Genomic DNA, 24648 nt, shown 5'->3' on the forward strand with positions numbered 1-24648 from the left:
GCTTGGTAGTTTGCAGTAATAACCTGCTGAGATCTGGATTGTTTGAACTAGTCCTGAGAGCACTGTTTGAATACAACATTGTCTGTATTGTAATTTCTGAACGAGCACGTACACTTCTTCAGAACTTAAATGCGTTTTGCTCTTACCTTTATTAGTGGGTGAAACTGAAGTGTGTGTGGTATATGTCTGTGCTTAAGAGTAGGTTTCAGTAGAAAAAGGAATGTATAAACCACTGACAGAATTGATCATTTGTGTAGTGATGCAAAATGTGAAAGTTGGTTGAGTTGTTTCAGGTAGTAACTCCAGGTTTTCATGATAAAAACTGCGCTAACTTCTTCAGAAAATGAACAAACAAAAACTTACTGGCACTAAGCAACGACACTGGCACTTTAATTAATTTCTGTGGAAACTTCAGTAGTAATCAAGAAAACGATGAAAAGTAATTGCAGTATTTTCCTTGATTTCACATCCCCTAAAAATACTCTTCCTTTCATACCTGCTGCAAATCCAGTGTAAGTAACTGTTGTAGCCGCTAATGTCCTTTGTCAGGTCTCTTAAAATATTGGATGAATGCTGGAAAAGCCAGTATCTACCTTACTGGTTTATTTTTTAGTAAATATCTTGAATTTCTTTTTCCTAACATCTTGCTGCATTTACGGATGAGACATTTACTGATAATTGCTTTTTGTAGTGGGACTGAAGTTGAATTCTGTGGACCCAACAATGAGCATTGACTTGAAATACTTGGGTGTGCAGCTTCCTCTTTCCTACTCAAATTACTCTTCGTGGGGCTATGCAGCAACCAATCCCAATTCACCAGGTGGGTAGAATACAAATCTCAAGTATTACCCTTTTATTTTCTGTGAGCAGAAGGAGGCAATAGCTGTTTAGTTGAATTCGATGTCTTAAAGAGATTACAGTGATGTTAAAATGATAAAACGTGAGAACTTCCTTAAATCATTATGGGGTTACTGGCCAAGGAGTCCTAAGTGGTTCTGGCCAGATTGTCTTTAGCTTGCATTTTAGTGGTGGTTATGATCCTGTAATAGTATCTGTCTAGCTTCTTTTGCACAGGCTTTCTAAATATAAATATACACATTAACTGCTCTCAGATGCTTCAGAAAAAGCCTAAGCTATCTACAGTTCTTTGGGGTTGCTTATGAGCAAAACAAAAAAGTTGTTTTTCGTGGAGCTGAGTATCAGAACATTCCACATAACTTCATGATAATTATTTAGGACAAAAGTGCTTATCAGTTTTGCTTTTTAAAAACTCTTGTTATCCGAACAGGTGCATTTCTCATTATGATGTTACTGTAATTAATTTGTTGTTTGTAAATACAGTTTTTAAATAAACTGCTTGGACAAAGTACAAGGTTTCTTATCTTTACTTTCCTCTTTCATGTACTTCAGGATTCTGATTACTATGTCTTTCTCCATCTGCTGCTTTTGGGAGCTGGCAAAGAGGCAGATATTGTATCTCCCCTTTGTTTACACTGCAAGAAGCAGATTGAATTTGTACTACCTCAGCTCAGAGTGAAATGCAGTTATTTCTAGTGTAGCAATATTTAAAACGGCTACACAGATCCCTGGTAGTATTTCTACATCACAGCTGAGCTCCCAGAGGTGGTGGTTAACTTGACAGAGATGTTCCTCTTTGCCATTTGTGATTGTCTTGACTCTGCCCCTAACTGATACTCAACCAAATTTGACAGAACAGCAAATGTTAAATGAAGTTTCTATAGGTCTTACAGAAATAATTCGCTCAGTTGAGGGAAGAGACTCAAATTAGTTTCCTTGCTGATAGACATTGTAATATCAGCTCAAAACTTGCTTGTTCCATTTTAGCCTAACTTGCTGATTCACCTGTTTTGGAGTTTTCAATCAACTCCACCATTGCTAAGAGGACTAAAAAAGTAGACTAAAAAAATACAGGAGAAGATGTATTTTATATTGGATAGCAGATGCATGGCCATGCAGTAGAACTCCACAGGAAGCTTGGCTTTTTAAAATATTCTGTTCACAAAAACACCCATCTAAAATTCAAGTCTCTTTATTTCTCCTGTTCATCTATCCCTGAAAAGGAACAAGCAGAGTTTACTAGAACATTGTTACAATCAAGTTTGGTACATAAACTGAGACCTTTCTTCTTTTCCAGATACAGGATTTCCTTTTGTTTCCAGGACAGGAAAAACAAATGATTTCACAAAAATAAAAGGCTGGCGAGGGAAGCTTCATGGTGCTTCTAGAAATGAAGGTAAAACAAACAAACAAACAAAATCAGTATACATGTTTTCCACACATGGCTTGTTTCTTGACCTTCCACAGATGTGTAATTTGATTATTGTGTGTGTCTTAATGAGAGATTTTATTTTTTTTATTTTGAAACTGTAATGAATAAAGAATTTTTTGGTACTGCTTCCATGGTGAGAATGGAGGTTTATGAGGGAGGAGAGGAAACTTACTGCAAGGTGAAAATACACGTATTCTGTTTTATGCATAAGTCTTGAGTGAAGATCAAAGCTGTGATAGTTTTGGTATTGTTTGTTTGAAGTATGGTAACTTAAGAATTCTGTTGCTCCAGGGACCCTGACGAACTAGAGTACTTTTCATTTGTATCAGTGTATTTTTAACTCCAGTTAGATTAGATATTCCTTTCATTTTGTCCTTCATCAGCAAGAAATAGGTATTTGGCAACTCGCTAAACTTTATATTGATGCAATAAATACTTACATTACACCTACTGCACTTCAGTATAATGTTGCTCTGGGTGTTGCAGGTCAGATATTAAAAGACAAAGAAAGTAAACCTTCAGTAGGTGGTTCTTCTATGCAACTTAGTACGTTTGCAAAAAAAATACACATGTGAAAACTCCACAAAAATGGTTGTCCGTACAACTGATTGTGCTCTATACTCTTCTAAAATAATTGTGTATATATTTTTAGAGAGGTATTTACCTTTTCTATATTATTTAATTATTATTAGATTTGTCAGTATGCTTTCCCAGGAGCTAGTTACAGTACTCTTTATTTATTTAGGTGGCAGTTCAGAAAGTTCCCTGAAGAATCGCTCAGCGTTCTGTAGTGACAAGCTGGATGAGTACCTGGAAAATGAAGGGAAGTTGATGGAAACGAGTATGGGATTCTCTTCTAGCACTCCCGCTTCTCCCGTTGTGTATCAGCTTCCCACTAAGAGCACCAGCTATGTGCGAACACTTGACAGTGTCTTAAAGAAGCAGTCCACAATAGTTCCATCTACATCTTACATGTTGAAGCCTGTTCCTCTGTCATCTACCTCTAGGAAGACAAAGACTCAAAACAAACAGACATCTACAAACAGCAGAGTAAAATCATCTTACAAGCCTATACTGCCTTCACCTTTTTCTGCAAAGCAGAGACACAGCTCGTCAACATCAGGGGAAAAGACTGCTAAGTCTGTCTCAAATAGCAGCCTGACTAACCAAGCAGATAGTTTTGTGACACCAGCTCTGGATCAAAATGTACTTCCAAAACAGATCAGTTTGCACCAGGCACCACCACAGCAACAAGCAGCTCGTCCACTAGGTTTGTCTAAATCTCAAGTGAAGTTAATGGACTTGGAAGACTGTGCTCTCTGGGATGGCAAACCACGGACCTACATTACAGAAGAACGAGCAGAGATCTCTCTGGCAACCCTGCTTACAGCTCAGGTAGACCTCTAATAGTTTCTTTTCTGTAGTGTCACTGTGCACTTAGGGATACTGCATACAGATGCAGAAAATGAGCTGCTGAGGAGCATGACAAAGCGTGATATACATCATGTACATCATCTACATGATCTACATACACTACATCTTTTGTGATGTAGTCCTTGCAGTGAAAGTTTTAAGTGCTGACTTAGCAGCATGTAAAAAAAAACTTAATTGTGGTAATAGCATGTTGATAAGAATCATAAATTAATAGTTATAATCAGTGAGTTACCTTGAATTTTCACCATTAAAAATTCTGGTTAATACAGTTGCTTTCAGTAACTACATTTCCTTACTATTTGTTGCCCTTTTTTGCAGTTTATCTGACTGCAGAAAAATCTTGGTCACTTAACTTGGTTGTCACCTGATAACCTCTTTTGCTTTCTTCACATCCTACTTACTACCAAGATGGCTTGACTGTCTGAAATTCCTTCTCAGAAGACCTCAAATGCAGACTTGCCACTGTTCTACTTTTTTCAGTACAGATGACAAATGTTTGTATGTAAACATGTAGTTGGTTATTCTGAATTAACTTTGAATAGCAATTTTACACAGGTTTGATTTAATTTTACTAAAATTGCCTCGTACTAAAATTTGAAGTGTCTACTTGTTTAAACCTTTTTTTAGGCTTCTCTCAAAAACAAACCCATCTACAAAATAATAAGGCGACGAGCACCTCCTTGCAATAATGATTTCTGTCGACTGGGTTGCATATGTGCCAGTTTACTGCTGGAGAAACGTCAGCCTACCCACTGCCGCAGGCCAGACTGTATGTTTGCATGTACTTGCTTGAAGAGAAAAGTGTTGCTGGTGAAGGGAGGATCAAAACATAAAAAAATAATGAAAAAGGCTGCACGTGGAAATCCCGTGTTCTGTGGAACGCAAGAGGATCAGCCAGAGGATGAAGACGTGGAAGAAGAGGGCGATGGGAGAGAAGATGAGCTGAAGCAGAAAGACAAGAAGAAGAGAAAAAGGGTGGAATACAGTGAGTATTGCTGAGCAAAAGCGATTACTTGCAGCCTTGCAGAAACCACTTAGCTTCGTGGACATTTTTATTAGGATGTGGTAGTGAAGCCATTTCTAAATCCAGAAATTTGGAATTCATTCAAAGAGGTGTCTGCAGCACCTGCGTTTGTATAGCCAGCTAGCAGGAAATAATTTTTGCTTTTTAAAACTGATCAGCATCTTGGGCACTACTTAGTTGTTTATTGTGACCGAATAGCTGGAGTTTCTTTTTGATAATTTCAGTTCTTGCTCAACCGTCCAAATACCTTTAAAGACTAAGGGTATGAGATAATTACCGCTATAACTGTTGGTAATCTTCACTGTCATAGTGCTGTTTTCTTTCCCTCTTATCACATGAGCATGTATAGCTGTATTTTCAGTTGCTGTATGTAGCTGCAGAGTTCATTGACTTCAGTGGAAATACTGTGATTTACAGCAGTTGCAGATCTGGCCTAAGGCATGCTGTGGTAGATGGTTCTTCATTTGTAAGTAAGTTGTATTGGTTTCTTTCCCTTCTGTTTTTTTTCAGCTATCTGTGACTCGGAGCCAGAACAACCTATTAGGAATTGTCCATTGTGGGTGAAAGTAGAAGGTGAAATAGATCCAGAGCCTATTTATATCCCAACGCCATCTGTTATTGAACCGGTTAAGTCAGTGGTACAGCCTAACCCTGAAGTCGTGCCTCCTAGTAAGCCCAGATCTTCCAGTGGAACAAAACCGGGCAGAGTGTATACTCCTAAACCAAATCCAGTGGTAAGAAAAGATGTACTTAGTTTTTTTGTGTTGAAAATTAAAACACACTGCCAAAATCTTTTGTGCTAGGCCATTTTAGGATGAATTGACTGTGCGTAAATCTTTAACTGTTCATCTTCTGTTGAGAATTTACTGTAATAATATGCAGACGGTGAAAGGTGATTATGATTCACTAATGGCATAATGTAAAAAAAATGCAGCAATGTATGCTATTTCTGGCAAAATGATTGCTGGTCCTGTAATGTTTGTGTAAGTTACAAGCTGCAAATGTAACCTCTATGATTAATGAATTCCTTGCAAAAAAAAAATTGGGATACAGACTCAGTGTTGAGCGTAGTGCTGGAACCTGATTTTGTTCTCGTTTGAGGCTTTACTACCAATGTTAGAAGAATCTGCATTTGCTTCTCCCCTCTCCTCAGTATCTAAAAAAATGCAACAGCAATAGAGGAGGAAGAGCAGTAGCCTTGAGTCTGGTTATATCTGAAAAACAAACATATTAGGGTTGCATTAGGACTTGTTTCCCTACTTTACAAGAGCAGCTGAATGGCTTTGGGTATTTGAGGGGGTGGTTCTCTGTTCCCCTCCTGACCTGAACGTGTAATTTGGAAGCAAGAGGTGTAATGGGCTATATGGTACTAAGAGGGCAGATTCAGCTTTAAATGCTAGACCGTTCCTTTGGTGTTTACTATTGAAGCATAAATGTTGAAGTGTTTTTAGAAAGCAAGACTGTTTCCGTATCTAACTTGCATGTAAAATGGAGAGGGTTTTTCTTTTTTTTTTCCTTTTTTTTTCCTTTTTTTTTTTTTTTTTTTTTGTAGATTCGAGAGGAGGACAAAGATCCTGTCTACAGGTACTTGGAAAGTATGATGACTTGTGCACGGGTCCGAACGTATGAGTGCAAGAGAGAGAAAAGGCAAAAAAAAGACAAAAGTGATTCACAGAGCTCTAACATAAAGGTAACTAGCACCTGTAACTAGCATGTGTCATAGAACAGGCAGAAATACTGAAAATGTTAAAGTATTTTTTTTTCCCAGATGCTCCTGTGCAACATGAAGTCTTGGCTTACATTTGATGGTGATAGGGCTGTGAAGCCTGAAGCCTAAATCACCTAGGAGTGGTGGTAGACTTACCTTGTTACTGTGACAGAAATTGCCTTGTCTGTGGAAATTCCTGGCTGCCAAGTGCATTATCCTCTTTAAGTTTAAATGTTTGTTGTTAAAGGAACTGTTCTAAGATGAAAATTGTAACATTGTCAAAGTTGGCCTATGTTTTATGATTCAGAGTACCAATATGGTGGACTACATTTTGTGATGTGATTTTTAGTGTGAAAGAGGTACGCAGGTTAAATATTTTTCTTGCATTTCTTTCCTCCCACAGGAGCATGAACCAGAGCTTCAGTCCCTTGAGAAAGCAACCTGTGAGACAGACAAAGATCCTGATAAATCAGGAGGTAAGAGCTGAGTCTTGAGTGTAATTGAGCCTCTTTCTAGTTGTACGTTTTTGTGGGTTTTTTGTATTGGCTTAATTTTTTAAAAAGGATGCATCTATTGATGAAACAAAGTTCAGTATCCTGGGAACTTATTACAGTTGTCAATAAAAATCTTATGATGAGCTTACAGTTTCCTCTTTTCTTAAGCACTTCTGTGTGTCATGTGGGAGTTACATCAGGCTAAATACCCAGCACCTGCTGTTGCTCTAAGGTTAAAATTACTGTTATTACAGTAGCTTGTTTAGCAGTAAAAGATAATACTGAACAGCAGACTTGTCTTGAAGAGTGGTTATTAGATACTTGGGCAGGATTGGAGATCTCTATGCATGGTTTGTCTGGGTTCTCTTTCCTCTTCTTTGCCTTACTACTACTTTGTCGTTACTAAAGAATTAAAAAATATCCAAGTGGTGTTGTGAGGATGGGATCCTCGTGTTCTCCACTTAAAACCATATGGGATAAGGAAGCGCCTGTACTTTATTAGGAGTTTGATGTTGAATTCTTTTAGTTCAAGTTGAAAGATCAAGTATTGTTGCATTATATATGCTGGGTTTGAGTTTCTAGTTGATAATGCTATAGACACCTGTGTTTTCCTTCTCTCTGAAGTGGCCTGACTCATGTTATGAACTTTAAAATGAGACATATGCTAGAGGCATTTTATCATCCATTAATGAAATACAGCTGCCTTTTTGAGCTGACTTTTTTCACTTGTTTAATGCATACAGCAGTGCACTCTACATTTAAGGATTGGAATGGAAAAATAATACAATCAACTAGTTGAAAATGGCTGTGAATTGGTAGGTGAAATTAAAACGGCCAGGACACAGGGCTCAACATCTTTACAGTTTTGCAAAAAGTGACATTGGATCTGTAGTGACAACAAAAGGTCCTACTTCCGTTACACACCTTCCGCAAAAGACAGTTCTGCTGGCAGCATGTTTGCCCCTCATGCCATTATAGGACACTGGTCCTTTTCTGCCTCCAAGAGAAAAGTGCCGTCTCTTGAATAACCAGTGATGCTTTCTACTGCATGTTGGTGTAGCTTGGAGATACTCATCCATGTATTGAAACAACCCAGCTTTGTTTAGCTGGTGATGCAATGGGATGCAACCTGAGATGGTATGGCTGCAGGGAATGAACTGTGAGAAATAGTTACCTTAGTTTTGCAGTGAGGTGTTTCTTGCTTGTGGAGCTCTGCAAGGGGATGTGATTTAATTGATCTTTTACTTGTTGTTGCCCTGCAGCTGAGACAGGGGTGGAGATGTGGGCAGATAAAACTCTTTGAATATCCAGGTGATTAAAATGCCACAGTATTGCAGAAACCTATTTCAATTCTTTCTCAGAGAAAAGCTGGTGTTCGTCCCATAGTGAGGGGGATTCATCCTCCGCCTCCTATGTTCATCACACCACTCCAGGTGAACCAACCAAACTTATCGAGATTATCCCTGACTGCAACTGGGAGGAAGATCACAGTAAAGTCTTGACCATCTTATCACAGCATATCAACTGTAATGTGCCACAGTGCCTCAAAGTGGGTAGCTTCGTTATTGAATTGGCTTCGGAACACAAGGCCCAGAATGAGGACCACCCTCCTGTCTACTCCTCCAGAGTGAAAATTTCAGTGCCGTCCTCTCAGGACAAGGACAAGAAGCCTGACATAGTATTGGAGACTCTTGATAGTGAAGAACCATCACTCACAACCCCAGAAAATAGAAAGTTCTTACGGGCAGGCAGATTGGGCCAACCACGGAAGAAGTTGCATGTGGGCAGAGGCTTGCCTTTTTATGCAGGGGTTTCTCCTGCAGGAAAGCTGGTCGTCTACAAACCTAAAGCTAATATGAATCCCTCAGGCTTGATTCAGGTGGGTTTCTCTGCCTTTACTGTGGAGATTAGATTTGGTTTCATCCAGCATCCCAGAAATCCTTGAAGGAGAGAATTCTTTTATTTGTCTACCTAGTCTTTTTTCTGGCCAGACAAGGAACTTAGTATCTGGTGGCATCCCTGCTTGTCCCTTTCAAGATTGACTCAATAACAGGAGATCTGATTGGAAGTTTGAAATCTGATGGGTTAGCTTGTCTTTTTGGCACTTTGAGTCTTGGTGGCCCAGTTACAGAATTTCTCAAGATCTTTTTGGTGCTTTGGAAAACTTGCTGCAGATGCATTTGACAGATAATACTTCTAAGTGAATGGCTTTTAGAGGCCACAGAATATTTTCTGAGGAAGCATACACTGGGACAAAACTTTAAAATTAAACCATAAGCATTAAATTGCTTTTGCTACAGCTTACTGTTAATCTTCATTAGTAGCCTGCATCATCTGCAGAATTTGTTGTTCATCAAGAGACTTCATGACCCTGTATTAAAAGGGAGTGTTTTCCATGTAGATTCATGGTGCCAACTTGGTATTACAAACTGGTGGTAGAACTTACGGGGCTAGGAGGAAGATCTTTTTCAATCGAAGGTTTTTGTAGTTATAGTAGCACCAGTTTCAGAAAAGGCAGAGGAATTAGAAAATAAGACTAAGATTTATTTTCATGACACTTGGCAGATATGGCACCTTCACAAAGAGAAGTTAGTACAGAAAAAAAATGTAGAGGGAGATTTCTTCCTTCTACTAAAAGTTTATCAAGAAATAGAGTCAAGGCCTTATTTAGTAGTGTGTTAAATGTGTGTTTACTAGTGACTTGGCTTTTAGGAGGTGTTACCAAACAACCTGAAGATAAAACGCAACACTACCAAAACTTCCCATTGTACAGTAGAGACATAAAGCCTGACAATTCCAAAGGATCTTATGTTTTTTCTCTCCCATCCAGTCAGTTACCACTACACTTCTGAATTTGAAGTTAGTCAACTCATCGTACCTTAATTACAGTGTCAAATGACAGTACAGATAAGAAAGCTGGTAAAACTTCTACAAGCTCTTTAGAGTTTTGTCCCAATGTGTATGATGTTTCTTCTGTTACACTAGGTATTAATTAGGTTTCAGAATTTCATCCAAAATTGTCACTGAGTGTGGGAACCCATTTTTATTCAGAACTGTAGCATAAGGCACAGGAAAAATAAGTGCTAGTGTAAGTCAGATTATCTAATTTCAGTGATTTCACATGCTCCTTTGGATTTGGTGGTTGTATGTGACAGTCTGTGTAGCATCTCAAATCTGTTCTATAAAGATAAACAGTTGTTTGAAGTTCTCTTGGGCAGTAAGATTAGGCATTCCCATTCTGAATTGCAATGTGTTGTTTTTTTTAAACAAACACTTGAAAGTCCCGTGGAATGAAACGCCTCTCCAGAGGTGGTGAATTAGCATTCTTTTCACAAAATTTCCCTTTTCCACTTTTTTCAGGTTAATGATAAAAGGTATCCTCAGGCCAAACTGCTTTTGGGACAGATGGGGGCATTACATCCCGCCAATCGGCTAGCAGCTTATATCACAGGCAGGCTGCGACCCACAGTACTTCCTATCTCAACCCTCAGTACTGTGATCTCCAAGGTAGCATCCAATGCTAAAGCAGCTGCTTCTGGGACACCATCAGTCGAGGTGCCCACAACATCAACTCCCAAAACTACATCTTCCACCAGCACTACTTCAACCCCCACTGTGGCGACTCTGAAAACCCATGTCCCAGCACAGAGACAGATAGGTAGGTTGGAACTTATTACTGTTTTAAATTGCGTGGAACTGAAGTAAAAAGTGAGTGTACAGCATTGCTGCTCATGTCTGTGCAACAGTGCATGCTGCCTTTGGCTGCATTGCCTACCTAAACTGCCTCTGCAATGAATAAGCTCTTTAAAGTAGAAGGTATTATTTTGACGTCAGAATAAGATTACAGATGTTGACTATTAGTTACTTTTATTAATGCTACTAGAGCGTATTTTCAAGAGACAAGAAAGTGGATGGAGTCTTGCTGAATGTTAAGCTTGGATTTTTGTTTTGAGAGTTTCCTTACTATGATTTTTAATTGCTTTTCATCAAACATCAACTTAACTTAAAATGAGTGAAGGATTACTTTAATCTCTGGTTCTTCGGTGTCAGTTTTCCTGATGATGATGTTGCACTTGGAATTCTTGTCACCACGAAAGATGCATGAAACAGCAGTGGAAGATGAGATGGTCGAAATCTGGATTAGTGAAGCAAAAGGTGTGCAGCCAATAAACACACCTGCCTATAATCTCATTGGATTTCACAAGCTAAACAGGATTGGATTTAGTCAGCTCTTTGAGTTAAAAAAGCAAAGAACAGTCTTGGAAGAAGCATGTGGTACTTGTGTCTGAGTTGGTACTGAACCGGTTACCCTAGTGTGGCAAGAGAGGAAGTTGCCTTTAACGATTACATTTTAAAAAACAAAACAAAATCTAGTGCCCAACATAGTCCCACACATTCATTAAAGATCTGAAGAAGCTTTGCAAGAGAAAAGGATGTTGTTACCTGTGTCCTGGCAAAACTCTTAATTTCTGGTTGATTGTTTTGTTTTTTTATGCTTCAATTTTCATTGCCGTGTAAATGGGACTGTTCTTCTTGTCCTGTAATAAAACTTTTTGTTCTGTGTGTTCATGCAGTATTAAAAGAGCTGGCTGCGTTTCATTGATGGGTGAAGTGATGGTTGCATATACAATTCAAGTGTTCTGGTATAGTCTGGCTTAAAAATGTTATATGCATAAATAACTATAACGTTCATGTTGGGCTTGCTCTGTAGTATGTGCTGTTGTACTCATCTGTAGGCATCTGGGGTGATGTAGAGGCACTATTCTGATCCATTGAAGAGCAAGGGGTGAGGCTGGTTAAAATATGTCCCATCCAGTCCTCAGTTACACAAAAGTCACTGCAATGAGAAGGGGATATGGCAGACTGTCTCCCTCCCACCTCCTTCTCCCATGGCTGTATAAAATGTGGATACAATTGAAAGGGGAGGAAAACCAAGAAGCAGTGAAAAGAGGAAGACCACACAAGCTGTTACAGGAAGAATTTGAGGTTTAGAAAATAGTTTGAGCCTATTATTTCACTTAGGTGTTTGCGTTCCTGTACTGTAGTTAGAATTGTCTGTTCATAGTTTCATGATTAATGCAACCCCCTCAAGACCTGATCCTTTGTCTATAGAAATGGCATAAAGCAGACATATTTCTAATACATAAAGCATGTTCAGAACTGCCTTAAAGGTTTCAGTTACAAGGTACAACAAAAATGGAGGGTCAAATTAATGCTGAAATTACAACTGTAGCATCTCAAGAAAGGCAAAGAGGGAATCTATTAAAATGTTGACCTGCAAGTTTTTATTTGCAGCTCCCCGACCCTCACCTGGTGGTGTGTTCACACAGTTTGTGATGAACAAAGCTGGAGCTCTGCAGCAGAAGATTCCTGGAGTGAGCACACGCCAGCCTCTGTCGGTGCCACAGAATTTCAGTGTCAAGCCTAGCCCTGTAATGATTGTTGCTCCTGTGGTTCCCTCGAGGCCATCTCCAGTTCAGTGTACAGTCTCTCCTGGGATCACTACAGCCGCCACCACTTCGCCAGTTACTGTAGAAAGTACTGCAGTGGCAGCATCTACTGTGACCACTTCCAGCCAAACAAGAGCTAGTGAACCTGCCTGCTTTCCTCCAGCAGTCACAGTCACAGCCGCTCCGGTAACACCTGGAATCAATACCTGTACTACTCCCTCATCCACCACTCCTCCTGCCGCTGTGAACACAACAAAAGCAACGGAGACTGTTGCACCAGTAGCAACCACATCATTCCCTAAAACTGTAGTAACACCACCAACTATTACTTGTCCTGTTGTCACAACATCCAATTCTACAGTTATACTAACAACAACGGCTACATCTGTGGTGACCTCACCAACTTCCTCTGCTGGCTCTGTTCCACTTACACTGGCAGCAGTTAATTCAAGTCTATCACTGACTCCAAAGAAAGGTAAAGCTTAGATGCTTTGGGCTATTACTGCAAATACTTTTTTTATGCTGTCTCCTTCATGGCTGGGACTCAGGCTGCAGCTGTACAACCCAATTTAAATATAGATTCACTTGCTCACCCTTCTTTCTGAAATAGAGTAAGAAATGTAATCTTTTAAGTTGCTTGTTTTATCGCAGCCTGGGCTGGTAGGGAAGGAAAAAATGAAGCTATCTGGTCAGTGACTGTGTGATGAGCTGGCAGGCTCCCTACTTTTCTTGCCCCATACACATGTATAGCACAATTATAGTTACGACTGCTAGAATTTCACAGTTGGCATAGAGTCCAAGAAATAGGTATAGAATTACTCTCTTGTTAACATGGAGGTCTTCTGGGACATGGTTGAGAAATGGCAAGGGAACTGCATGAGAAAGACTGTTCTGACCTGGTTGGTTCTATATGTGTTCTGTGAATAGAAACAGAAAAAATGGTTTGGAAAAATTTGAAGAAAACCAGTTGTTTCAAAAAATGTTTGTGCTTGATTTCATCAAGCCTGACTTGTAGGCTGTTCCGTTAAGCTGATTTTCATATAATGTTTTAAATGTTTCAGAAGATCCTACTCCACAAGCTATGAGTAAGAGTCCTCAGAAGTTGTCTCCTGGAACAGACAAACGTATAGGACCTCGACTGCTGCTGATTCCAGTGCACCAGACATCTCCTGCTTTGCAACCGCTGAACAACGCGCCGCTTGCTCAGAGGCAGAGGATGGTCCTTCAGCCTCTCAGGAGCCCTGGTGCCGTCAACCTGTTCCGACATCCGAATGGGCAGATCATCCAGCTGGTCCCTCTGCAGCAGTTTCGAACAGGAGGTGCCCAGCCCAGCGTGCAGCCAGTGATGTTCCGTAATCCAGGTACAAAGTGCAGTGCTTCTTTCTTGACTGTTCAGTGTGTTGATTAGAAGTGAACCATGTAATAAATGTCTCTGATGCTCCTTTCCTCTGCTGGAAGTGAACAGTCTAATTTGATTCTGTGAGAGTAGTTAAAGAACATGGTTTAATTTTTCAGAACTTACAAACCATGTGTCTAAAATACAAAACTTGTATTTATTAGCTAAGTCACCAAGATTTGTGATTCTGTGAGGCAAATAAAAGGGCCTGTTGGTATGTGGAAGTGAAGCCATGTCTGTTGTACGATTCTACTATTAAATTCTGTTGATCTGATGATTCAAAAATAGTTCTCTTGAAACAAATAAGCTGTTGTTACCCATGTCTCATTGGATATGCTGCTGTTTCTGTTGGGTTTGTGGATTTGTTAGAGCTTTTACATTAGATGGTTAGATAAAATGTTACCCTGTAGTACAAAATTGCTGCATTTTTTCCTCCTTAGTGTGTAAGAAGAAAAATAAGTTGATTTTTCAGCTGTTTCTCTAGTGCATAGTTGAAGACAGGATTCAAAGTGTTAGAAATTGCATGTATCTGACAGAAAACAGGTAGGATGCTTGTTGAGCATACTATTGTTCATATTTGTAAATAAAATGTTGATAAACAAAATGTACTTTAAATGTAATCTTCAGTAGGATTTTTCTTCTGTTCTCCTTTTCTAAAGAAGCACCTTTAGGAGAGGCAGGCAGAGTTGTGTTGAAAAGAAAGAGGCAAACACAAGCATGGTAGATTACAAAACTGTGAGGAGGAGATAAAATAATCCTGTGCCTTAGTTGAGGTTTTAGCATAAGGTGTGGTAAAGAATTGGTCAAAAAGTTAATTGAATTCCTTTCTGGTTGGGAACTTTTGCTGTGCAGGATAAACTGGTTGCCAGTGGGGGTGTTTTTCTTCCTTGTTTAAAGACTTCTGAAATGCTGAAAATGTAGCATAATGTGGTCATAGTTTTTTCTCTATGGAAATCTTGTTCTGAGGGGAAAAAAAAAAAGATTTTTAAAATGAAATAGTATCTTTTTTTTTCTTTAAGAAAAATCCAGATTTCCCTGTTTTCCAATAAATAGCTAGTGAAATGCAGAGGACTTCAATTAAACGCAATGTCTTTTTGCCTATTTTAATTCACAAGCTTAATGCTAGAACTTACCATTAAAATCTGCTAGTTTTAGAGTAGCCACCTGATGTATTTTTTTGGGTTGTTCCACATAATAATTTAGCAGTTCGTATGTCTTTGTGTAGCATCATCTCTTTTACTGAGAACTTATTGTCAAATACATGATGACTTGTGATCCTTGAGAATGCTGTCTTCTTCTAGTACAGTATAACATACTAAAACTAAAATTAAAAAATAGCTTTCAGGAAGTTTTAGTTACTGTTTTGTTTTCCTTACAGGGTCTGTTGTAGGAATTCGATTGCCTGCACCTTCTAAGCTTCCTGAGTCACCTGTGTCTCCTGCTTCCTCTGTGTCTTCCACTTCTGTCACCAATTCAGCTGGGCAAACTGCAGTACCCAAGTTATCCCCTACATCTAACCTAACCACTCAAGCATCTTCTCTTCTTCCTTCAGTAACAAGTTTTGTGTCACAGCCAGGCACTCTGACTCTGAGGATCTCTCCTACTGCTGCTAGCAGTGTGACAAATCAAACAGCTGCTGAGTCTAAAGTAACCTGCAGCTCAGGTGGTCTGCCAGGTACCACTGCTAATCTCATACCTTTACAATCTGGTAGTTTTGCTTTACTTCAGCTCCCAGGACAGAAGACTGTGCCGAACTCCATTCTTCACCATTTTGCATCCCTTCAGATGAAGAAGAATTACAGGAAAATATGCAAGAAAGAGGACTCTGGTGCTGCTCAGCAGGAGACTGGGAAGGCTTCACACTCAGATAACAATGAAGTTACAGAGTCTGAGGTCACGGTGTCAGATAGCAAACAAGAAGAAAATGAGGTGCCAATTAACCAGTCAAATAATGTTGAAGAGTCAGATAGCAAACAAGAAGAAAATGAGGTGCCAATTAACCAGTCAAATAATGTTGAAGAGTCAGCATCTGGCACAGTTGAGCCTGATAGAAATTCTGCTATATTAGAGGTGGTGAAGGACTCCAAGGTGCTAGAGAGTTCTTGTGATGATAATTCTTCTCTACATGATGTTTCCACAGATGTCATATCATCTGACCATTCGTATATCAGTGAGAAGCCAAATTATGAGGAAGGAAAAGGGGTCCCTGAGGAGAATAAGGATTCTGCCCATTCTGAAATTGTAATGGAGGCTGTTTCAACTAAGTCTGAAACTGTTTGTGAGTCATCAGATCAGTCTCTAGTTGCTCCTGTGGATCATGCACATCTACAGAGCCTCAAGAATGAAGAGACTACACAGCTGAAGACTTGTGGAGAGGAACAAATACATTCTGAACAGGAGGAGAGACCTGTAAAAGAGGAGGAGGAAGATGTACAGACACAGATAAAGGAGGAGGATATGGGAAGTTTTTGGCAGCCACAGAGTGAACAAGAACAAGATACACAGCTGGAGAGCAAGGAACAGGGAGGGACTGTACTGTCTCAGTGCAAACAAGAATATGAGGGTGATGCCATGCAGCCAGCTGAGGAAAGGAAGGAGCACAAGGACTCTACAGAAGCAGAAAACATGAGAGAAAAAAAAGGAAGTCAGTCTGAAATCAGTCCTGCAGAAGAGCAGGATAATGCTTTAGGAGAAGACCACACAGTCAATAGTGAGGAAGGCAAAGCAAACACAGCTGGACAGGAAGGCAGTAACAACACAGAACAAGATGCTTTTGATTCTCAGGAAGAAATGAAAACAGGTCATGATCTTGTAACACATATCAACAGTTCTTGGAGCAAAATATCTAGCATTGTACCTGCTTTAGAAAATCAAAACGATGAGAATAACAAAGCTGATACATGTGAGAAAAGTGACCTCCTGACACCAGAACAGAGGGCACAGGAAGCCAGGCATCACAAAAAGGGAAACATGCCCAATATTGATGTAAATACTGATGATGTGGAAGAGGAAGAAGAGGAGGATGATGATGAGGAAGAGGATGAAGAGGATGAAAAAACTGATGATTCTGCTGATGAGTTGCTGGATGGTGCTTCTGACTTCCTAAGTGAAGAGGAAGTAGATGTTGAAAAAGTGGTAAGCATTTCATTATTTATGAAGGGATTTTAATTTCTTTTTTTTTTTTGATTGGCCAACTAACATGTCACAACCCATGGATTTGAAAAACACAGTAGGATGTTTGTGTTCAGGACTTCAGTTTCTTTAGAAAGTCTTGATTGGGGTTCTAAGTGGAAAGTCTTATTTATTCTTAGTTGCATGCTTTTTTATAATCAGCAATGTAGTGGCCTTCTAGAAATTGTCAGTTTTTCAGATAATGGGAGTTACACTAAGCAAGCTGTAATAGAACCATTTCATGTTGTCTTCCTCTGGTATTTACTCAAGCAGTTTGGTTCCTTGTAGTATGATTTACGGTCATAAAATGTAGTAGCCAATCTAGTATTTGTGTTATTTTGTTTCCTTCTACTTAGTTTTTGTAGCCCTTAGTTAACATTTATTTCTCCAAGGAATGTTTTAATCACTCCATAAATTCCTCTTGAAATTTAGTAATAAGTTTAAGTAGTCTTTGAAAGCTGCCATTCCATATTTGATAGATAAAAATTGCTGTGGAAGTCACAGAATAAGGGTAAGACATTGTGTTTGGTACAGTTCAGATGTATTTAGATTGCAGTGCTCATAGAATTTCCATCAAATTTCACCCCAAAATGAAAAGAAAATAATTCTACATTTAACTTTTTGATGTACTTTTTATATATCAGTATGTGACATAAGAAAAAAGTGCGTTTCCATGGCTGTGGTTTTGTGAGTCAGTTGAAAGGACATAAGAAATAAGGTAGCAATTTCTTGGGATGAGATGCAAGTGGAAAGAGAGAGGTTGAACTGGAGAAGAATTGAAGAACAAACATTAATAATAGGAGAGTTGATGTTAGTGTCTTAAGGAGTTTGAAAGTACATCATTCTTAGAATCAGAGTGGCAGGTTGAAAGGGACCCCAAGGATCATCTAGTCCAACCTTTCTAGGTAGGAACATGGCATTCTTTTAGCCCTTTTGTGTTAATGTAGTCCTTGCAGTTGAAGACCGTGTGAGATTCCTCAAAACTGTATCCAGAGTAACTCAACTAAGTCTTAGCAACTCTGGCTTACAGAGAATCTGTTTAACTTCCAGGAAAACTGACTAATCAGTTCATATTCCAGCTTGCTGTTCTCAGGCAAGATGATAGCATCTCAGCTGCAGGAAGGTGAGGAAACTGAAAGCAGATGTAATTTCTGAAAGTTCTGTCAAGCTGAAAACTGGGCTGTTGCTATCTCATCTTGAGATGGACAGTGACAGTTGGGTAACTCCTGTATCCTTCAATAACTTCAGCAGAGTTAGTAACAGGTTTTGAGAACCATAGTTAATTTGTGCCTGATGCCTGATAAAGCTTCCAAACAAGGTAGTCTGAAGAACGTATTTGCAAGCCAACAGGTTAATATAATGTTGAGGTCACAGAGTCATCAGGTTGATGTTTTAAAGATGAATTTTCTTTTGCCCTGCAAAAGGCTGATTAAATGAAAATATAATTACCAGAGACTATAAGAAATGTTTGTTTTGGAAGAAACTTGGTATGCAGGTTTTGGCTAACGTAGTCTGGTAAGCCGTGTAAGGGTGTATCTTCCCCATCAGCATATACAAACCTGAATAATCCAGCGTTGGTTCCAGAGCAGTAAACTTGAGGAGTCAGATTTCAAGGATTCAAAAACCTGTCTAGAAGTCTTGGTTTGTTAGTCTCTGATGCCTGCAAGCTAAATTAGCATATCAGTGCCTAATGGAGAATTTAGTTTTAAACCTAAATATGGAAGTCTGTTATTTTTCACTGGCATGTACTCTTTTATCAGTCTAGCACTTAAAAGACCGGCTGCACTGGTATTGTTAACCTTGACTGGATGAAGTCAGATCATATCAACAGACTGCTAGAGGATGTTTATTAGTTTCTTTAAGCTAGTGGAAACATGGAAGCACAGCGTGCAAACATGTCCACTAGTACTTTTGTTTAGTGGAAATGACTAGATGTTTACTATTGATAGATCTTTCACTACTAATGTGGAATAGGGACTGGTTTTAGTTACTCAAGAAATAGCCATTAAAAACCCTAGAAAACTTCTGTGAGAGTCAGGATGATTGGTGCTTAACTGTAGTAGCTGTTACTGTTCCTTTTTTGGTACGTTTCCCCACACTGGTTCTCATTGCAGTAATGACTTCATTGTTCTTAATTTTGCATATCATACTCTTCAGAATATCATAAGTATTTAAATAATAATTGGACAGCATTTTGCAAAGCGCCAAAATCATACTCTTCATCATGTAAGCAGTTTACTCTGTGACCCAAAGAAGCCTGGCTGTATGATGATCCGACTGTAGCTATCTTAGGTGTGAGACCGTTACCAAGGTGATAAGTGTCTCAGCTTGTGTCAAAAGAATGTTAGTTAGCAAGAGTACAGTAGTAGGTTGTAAAGGCAGTTTGGTCTGATTTTGAATTGGTGGCAGGAAAACTCTGCCCTGTGGGAGCTTTTTATCTTGCTTATAGTAAAAGCATAAATGACAGAGATGGCTTTTGCCTTTCCCAAAATTAATTTTGCAGAGTTGGTAGTGAAAGGAATTTCTTAAGCTGACAGTTAAAATAACCACCTGTGTAGCACTGTTTATGGGCCAGTGTAGCTGGAGATGTTGATCCTTTAATGATTGTTAATATTCTAATGTAATCTCTTTTGAGACTGAGGTTAAACTGTTTTGGCCTGAGCTCTACTGCTGAGTAGATACTCATTTTAAGAAACAAAACAAAACAAAATAAAAACTGTTCCAGGATGTGTGTGAATACAGTGAGGATGACGAGCAGGTGGACGTTGAGACCGTGGAGGAGCTTTCAGAGAAGATTAACATTGCCCGTCTGAAGGCCACAGCTGCTAATATCCAACCTTCCAAACAGAAGTAAGCATCCTTGGAGAGCACTACAGCTTTGTATTTTATTGATGAGCTGGCGTTGAATGAACCCATTAAACTACAGGTTTAAAGTGATGGTAAGATAAAGCAAGGCTTGTGTCAGGTCTTCCTGAGCACTGGGCCTTCCCAGTATCTGTGAGGACGGGGCTGTTGGAACTAAGAGTAGATTCAAAGTGTCTTAGCCTTTTTTCATGCCCCCTTCTCCCTCTAGTTAATTTGTTCATGGGGATGGGTATCTTCTAATGTAAAACTATGATGAGTGAATTGCTGCCGTTCTTGCAAAATGGATATGAGCAGGGTCATCTTGTTTTTGAATGTGATTTTGAAAGCTTTGTTTATTCTCACTGGTAGACTTGTTATTTTTAGGCAGGAGCAGTCATTGGCCTAATCTCTAATTCTGTAAATGAAAGTTTGGTCTTTGGGACCATTGCCCCAGGAAAGAAGGTATTCTCTTATTTACATATAGTCTGCCATGGTTGGCTGTCTTGGCTTTTTCTGTTGTTCTGGTTTTGTTTGTTTGGTTTTGTTATTGTTACTGCACTTGTATTTATAATGATAAGATGCGAAGTAAAAATACAGTCATGACTGTTTCTCAATTGCACCAAACTTTCCTTTAAAGGTACAGCTCAACTTATCTCCTTAGATGGTGACTTTCTATAAATTGTAAAGATCTTTTCAGTGAGAAGGAAAAAAACAGATGTCATATTTTGTAAAAAAGTAATTATTTCAAATTTATATTGTTTTCTGCTTTCTTGAAGCTCCTGAGTTATAAGGAAACTGTTATTATATATTAGGATAGCAGTAAAAATGAGGATTTTGGTTGTTCTTGGTGGGGGAGAGATTAATGTGCTGTCTGTACTGAATCTCTTTTTTAAAAAAAGAACAAAAATGTAGCTAAAAAAACAAAAACTTTCTGCAGCTGACAGTCATGGGCTGAATTTATTCTCTGACATATACTGAAATAGTTTGCCTTTTGCACAATTGGATAATTTTACAGTTTTCAGAATGGCACATTTTTTTCCAGGATGGTGGCACTGAAGAAAGCTCAGTAGTATTTTGATTTCATGTAGTTATACAAGGAAGAGGTAATTTTAAGGGATGAGAGTGAGCAATTCTTGGCTATTGGAATGTAGTTAATGAGGATAGAGTGCATGAGATGAGTAGTGTTGGGAAAAACTTTTTACCTTTCTTCCAGATGCCATGCTCGTAATTCTTCGGATGAAAAAAATTCAGAAAAATCTCCAAAGGTATATGTTTGCTCTCCTCTTTCCTTTTGGTATCACACCTCCATTTTAAAGATAAACTTTCATCCCAAGTGCAGTTCTTACTGTGATTTCTCTACCTTCCATATACTTTATGCTTAAAATGCAGGAAACCAGAAAAGTTTATGAGGGGAAGGGGCACAGTCCAAGTATCATTAAAGAAAAAGGGTTGCTTCTGGCATCAGTGGTTTCAGATTCTGCTCTGTACGGGAGGAATATCTACCTTTTATTTATTAGTACGTTTGCTTGGATTTTGTGTTCTTGGCATAAATAATTTTTACAGTCCACGTAAAATAATAAACAACTGAGAAGTGTTCTTGTGTGTGAAAGATGACAGAATGAAGAATTATTTAGGCACAGCACTGAGTGAAGGATTTCTGAAAAGAGTAGTTTAAATAATAGGTATTTAGGTAACGCAGAATCCTTTTGAACCAAACCTCACTACAATCCTTCTGAAGCTTATCCTGTATTTTAGGCTGGCTTTGAAGCCAATTTCACTAACTGTCTGTCATAACTATCTGTGATGTACTTAGTGTCAGGTCTAGAGCTACCAAATGGGGTGGGACTTTGAGGTGGTGTGTGAGCCTGGTGTATGTTCTGTACATGAGTGCGGATTGGTGTGTATGTATGTTTTTGCCCGAGATGGGCTCCAGGATTCTCTGCCTGCCATGCCTTCTCCATATATTCTTCTCTCTGCCCTTGAATTTATGACATGAGACCCTTCCTCAAAAGGAACCTATTGTCCAACATGAGAGGAGATGCAGTTGCAGCTTTACTGTGCTTAGTCTGGCAGTGACATCAAAATGGGTGTCAAGAGCCAGGTTTCAGGAGTCTTTGGATTCCTCCCAAGGCCAGCAGGCTCAGAAATATTATCACTGGATCTGAGGAGTCTTTTCTGCTGATTTCCTGGGGTTTGGAGCAGACCTAAAATGATACTAAAACGCATAAATGCTACTTCTAAAGTATTACTTCATCATGAAATAAGCAGCATTATTGTACAAAGCCTGTAAGAATAATCATAAAATAACCTGCACTTCTGTAGAGATTAGTAATTCTACTTATTGCCTGTCAACCTTTTGGAAACTTAAGCAAATCCAAAATCAAAGCCTGTCTTCCTCACTTACTGTCTCTTGGTAGATGTCTGGGGTGCGAAGTTTCACATTCTTACCTACAATCTCTTTTGGCCCCAACCTGTATGTATCCATGAAAAAAAAATAGAAATCAAACTAGTTTAGGGAAAAATTAAAGTGTTCTGCATTTGATGTGATTGTTTCATTCATTAGTAGACACTATTGACAAGGAAACAACAACAACAAAAAGGCTCAAATGTGTGATTTTGTTGTAATCCTGTGGTTTATCTAAATAGCTTTGTATTGCAAAATGTAAAAGCTTCTGAGTAGAAGGGACTGATCATAATCTTTCTCTTTAGGGTTGATGTGATTATATCAGCCATTTCTTACTGGTCAGCATTTCATTCTTATTTACTGTGTTTCTGACACTGAACTTTCACGAAGACGTAATAGCAGAATAGCATGACATGAAATCTTCAGGTGTCTGTAGAAACCTTGTAAATCAAACATGCCTTTGAGCATTACCTTTTTTATTTAAACTCATCAATATGGTTACTTCTCCAGAATAAACGTCAACTCAAGGGCAGAAACCTGAGGACTGAAGCAGAAGCCTTTGCTCATTACCGCCAGACACACACAGCGAATGAACGCCGGCGACGTAGTCAAATGCGAGGGCTCTTTGAAAAGTTGAAGAAAGCTTTGGGCTTACACAACCTTCCTAAGGTCTCCAAAAGCTACATTCTCAAGCAAGTAAGTATTTTGAAGCTTAAGTGAGGAGGAGAATCATTAGTCTGGAGAGGGTAGTGAATTGATATGAACTCTGTGAATTGTGAATAGAGAAGTTCTGTCACCTTTGCAGGACTCTAGAATAAAATAATATGTGAAATAATGTATTCCTAAAAGCTTAATCTTGATGTCACGAATACATGCTTTCAGACTAGCTCTTTGCTTATTTGTATTCTTTGTGAATTTAACCATGGAAGGTTATGCATTAATTCCTTAGTAGCTTACTGTGTACACCAGGCAGTTGTGAAATACATTGAAGACTTTTTTAATCCAGAAGAAGGCAGCATTTCATTAGGCATTGTACTGACATGAAAAAGTTCATTGTAAAGATGTAAGTGACAGGAAACGAAATGTAAGTTGTAGATACATAATGATGCTTATCAGCTGTATCGTGAAATTGTGGGATAAAAGTTTATTGGTTTATTCTATTTTTCTTTAAAATAGCTGAGCTTTGGAGGAAGGATGAATGAGATGTTTATGGCTTTTCAGTTTGTATTTCAGAAAGGGTGGCATTACATAGTATTTCACATTATTTATTATTATATATATAAATAATATATATATAATATATAAATAATATATATATAATATATATATTATTATTTATATTTATTATTATTTCATAGTATTACACAGTATTTCCCTGTTTCGTAGGTTCTCAATATGAAGATAATGTCTAAAATTATAGAAAGGTTTCTGGGAAGGAATGTATAATTTTGTATTTTGTTGGTTTATAAATCAGTTCCCTGGCACTTTTCCAGGCCTATGAAGAAATTCAAGGACTGACTGATCAGGCAGATAAATTTATTGGACATAAGAACTTACTGACGCGCAAACAAGATGTTTTGATTCGAAAAGTATCCACACTTTCAGGTGAGACTTTTTGGATACAGACTAGCTGCAATAATGAAATGAAAGGCCTTCAGGAGTGGGAGTTAGTGGAGTAATCTTCTGTGGATCCAGGTGAGTCATTAGTTTGTATAAAATGTAGACTCTCAGTGCCAGAGTCCTGCCAAGCTCTGACTTAGTGATACACTCATCACGGCGGTAAGAACTGCTTTTGTTTTCCATTATGCCTAAAGGATCTCTGTGCTCCAAGCCACGAGCTTGGGTTCCTGTGTGTTAGGTATGCTTTAGTAGGTGGGGGAAAAAAAATAAATCTTCTATTCTGTCATTGGTCACTTCCTGAAACAGCTCTTTTGTTCAGTATACACAGTGGTCTTTGATCAGTACCAAGACATCTGACTCCTTTGGTTGAATTTGCAAATAACTATCCATGTGCTGCTTTTCTGAAAACTAGTGGTAGTAGTGTCTAGAAGGCAGCTTGTCCATAGAACAAAATTGCAGTATGTTCTAAGCTGCTTCTCATCTAGGCATTTCAAGACATAAAAGCCATGTTGTATTTATTGTGTCTTTCCTTCTCATTTGGAGGTTTTGGAAAGCTGTGACACTGGCTAAACGGCCAGTTCCAAAATGTGTGTCAACAAAACACTGAATTATTCTTGTAGTCTTCTTAGTGTCTGGGGATAAAAATAGGACACTACCTCTAAAGTAGAAATTAAAGGTACTTAGATGTTGTGTATTTATGTGAATCACTTTGTGTATATTTGATGTAGTTGGTAAAAAAAAAAATAGAAAAAGCAAAAAGTGTTTTTCCTACCTCGTTATTTAATTTCTAATTCTTGTAAAGCCATATCTAGG

The 24648-nt window shown here is 38.7% G+C and overlaps 1 protein-coding gene across 1 annotated transcript in view; it reads left to right on the top strand.

The window, feature by feature from the left end:
- The window catches only part of MGA (MGA, MAX dimerization protein), a 41594-nt gene that overhangs the window by 11478 nt on the left and 5468 nt on the right, over window positions 1-24648 (top strand). Inside the window, exons 5-21 of the mRNA XM_009999574.1 lie at window positions 692-820; window positions 2156-2254; window positions 3036-3685; window positions 4352-4709; window positions 5259-5482; window positions 6301-6438; window positions 6860-6932; window positions 8312-8829; window positions 10311-10608; window positions 12246-12875; window positions 13462-13761; window positions 15175-15725; window positions 15786-16931; window positions 19693-19817; window positions 21025-21076; window positions 22726-22911; window positions 23709-23820. Coding sequence (XP_009997876.1) covers window positions 692-820; window positions 2156-2254; window positions 3036-3685; window positions 4352-4709; window positions 5259-5482; window positions 6301-6438; window positions 6860-6932; window positions 8312-8829; window positions 10311-10608; window positions 12246-12875; window positions 13462-13761; window positions 15175-15725; window positions 15786-16931; window positions 19693-19817; window positions 21025-21076; window positions 22726-22911; window positions 23709-23820 — 5589 coding nt within the window. The remainder of the gene's footprint in view (window positions 1-691; window positions 821-2155; window positions 2255-3035; window positions 3686-4351; window positions 4710-5258; window positions 5483-6300; window positions 6439-6859; window positions 6933-8311; window positions 8830-10310; window positions 10609-12245; window positions 12876-13461; window positions 13762-15174; window positions 15726-15785; window positions 16932-19692; window positions 19818-21024; window positions 21077-22725; window positions 22912-23708; window positions 23821-24648) is intronic.

The sequence above is a fragment of the Chaetura pelagica genome, unplaced genomic scaffold, assembly GCF_000747805.2.
Source record: "Chaetura pelagica isolate M959 unplaced genomic scaffold, ChaPel_1.0 scaffold55, whole genome shotgun sequence".
In the NCBI taxonomy this organism is placed as follows: Eukaryota; Metazoa; Chordata; class Aves; order Apodiformes; family Apodidae; genus Chaetura; species Chaetura pelagica.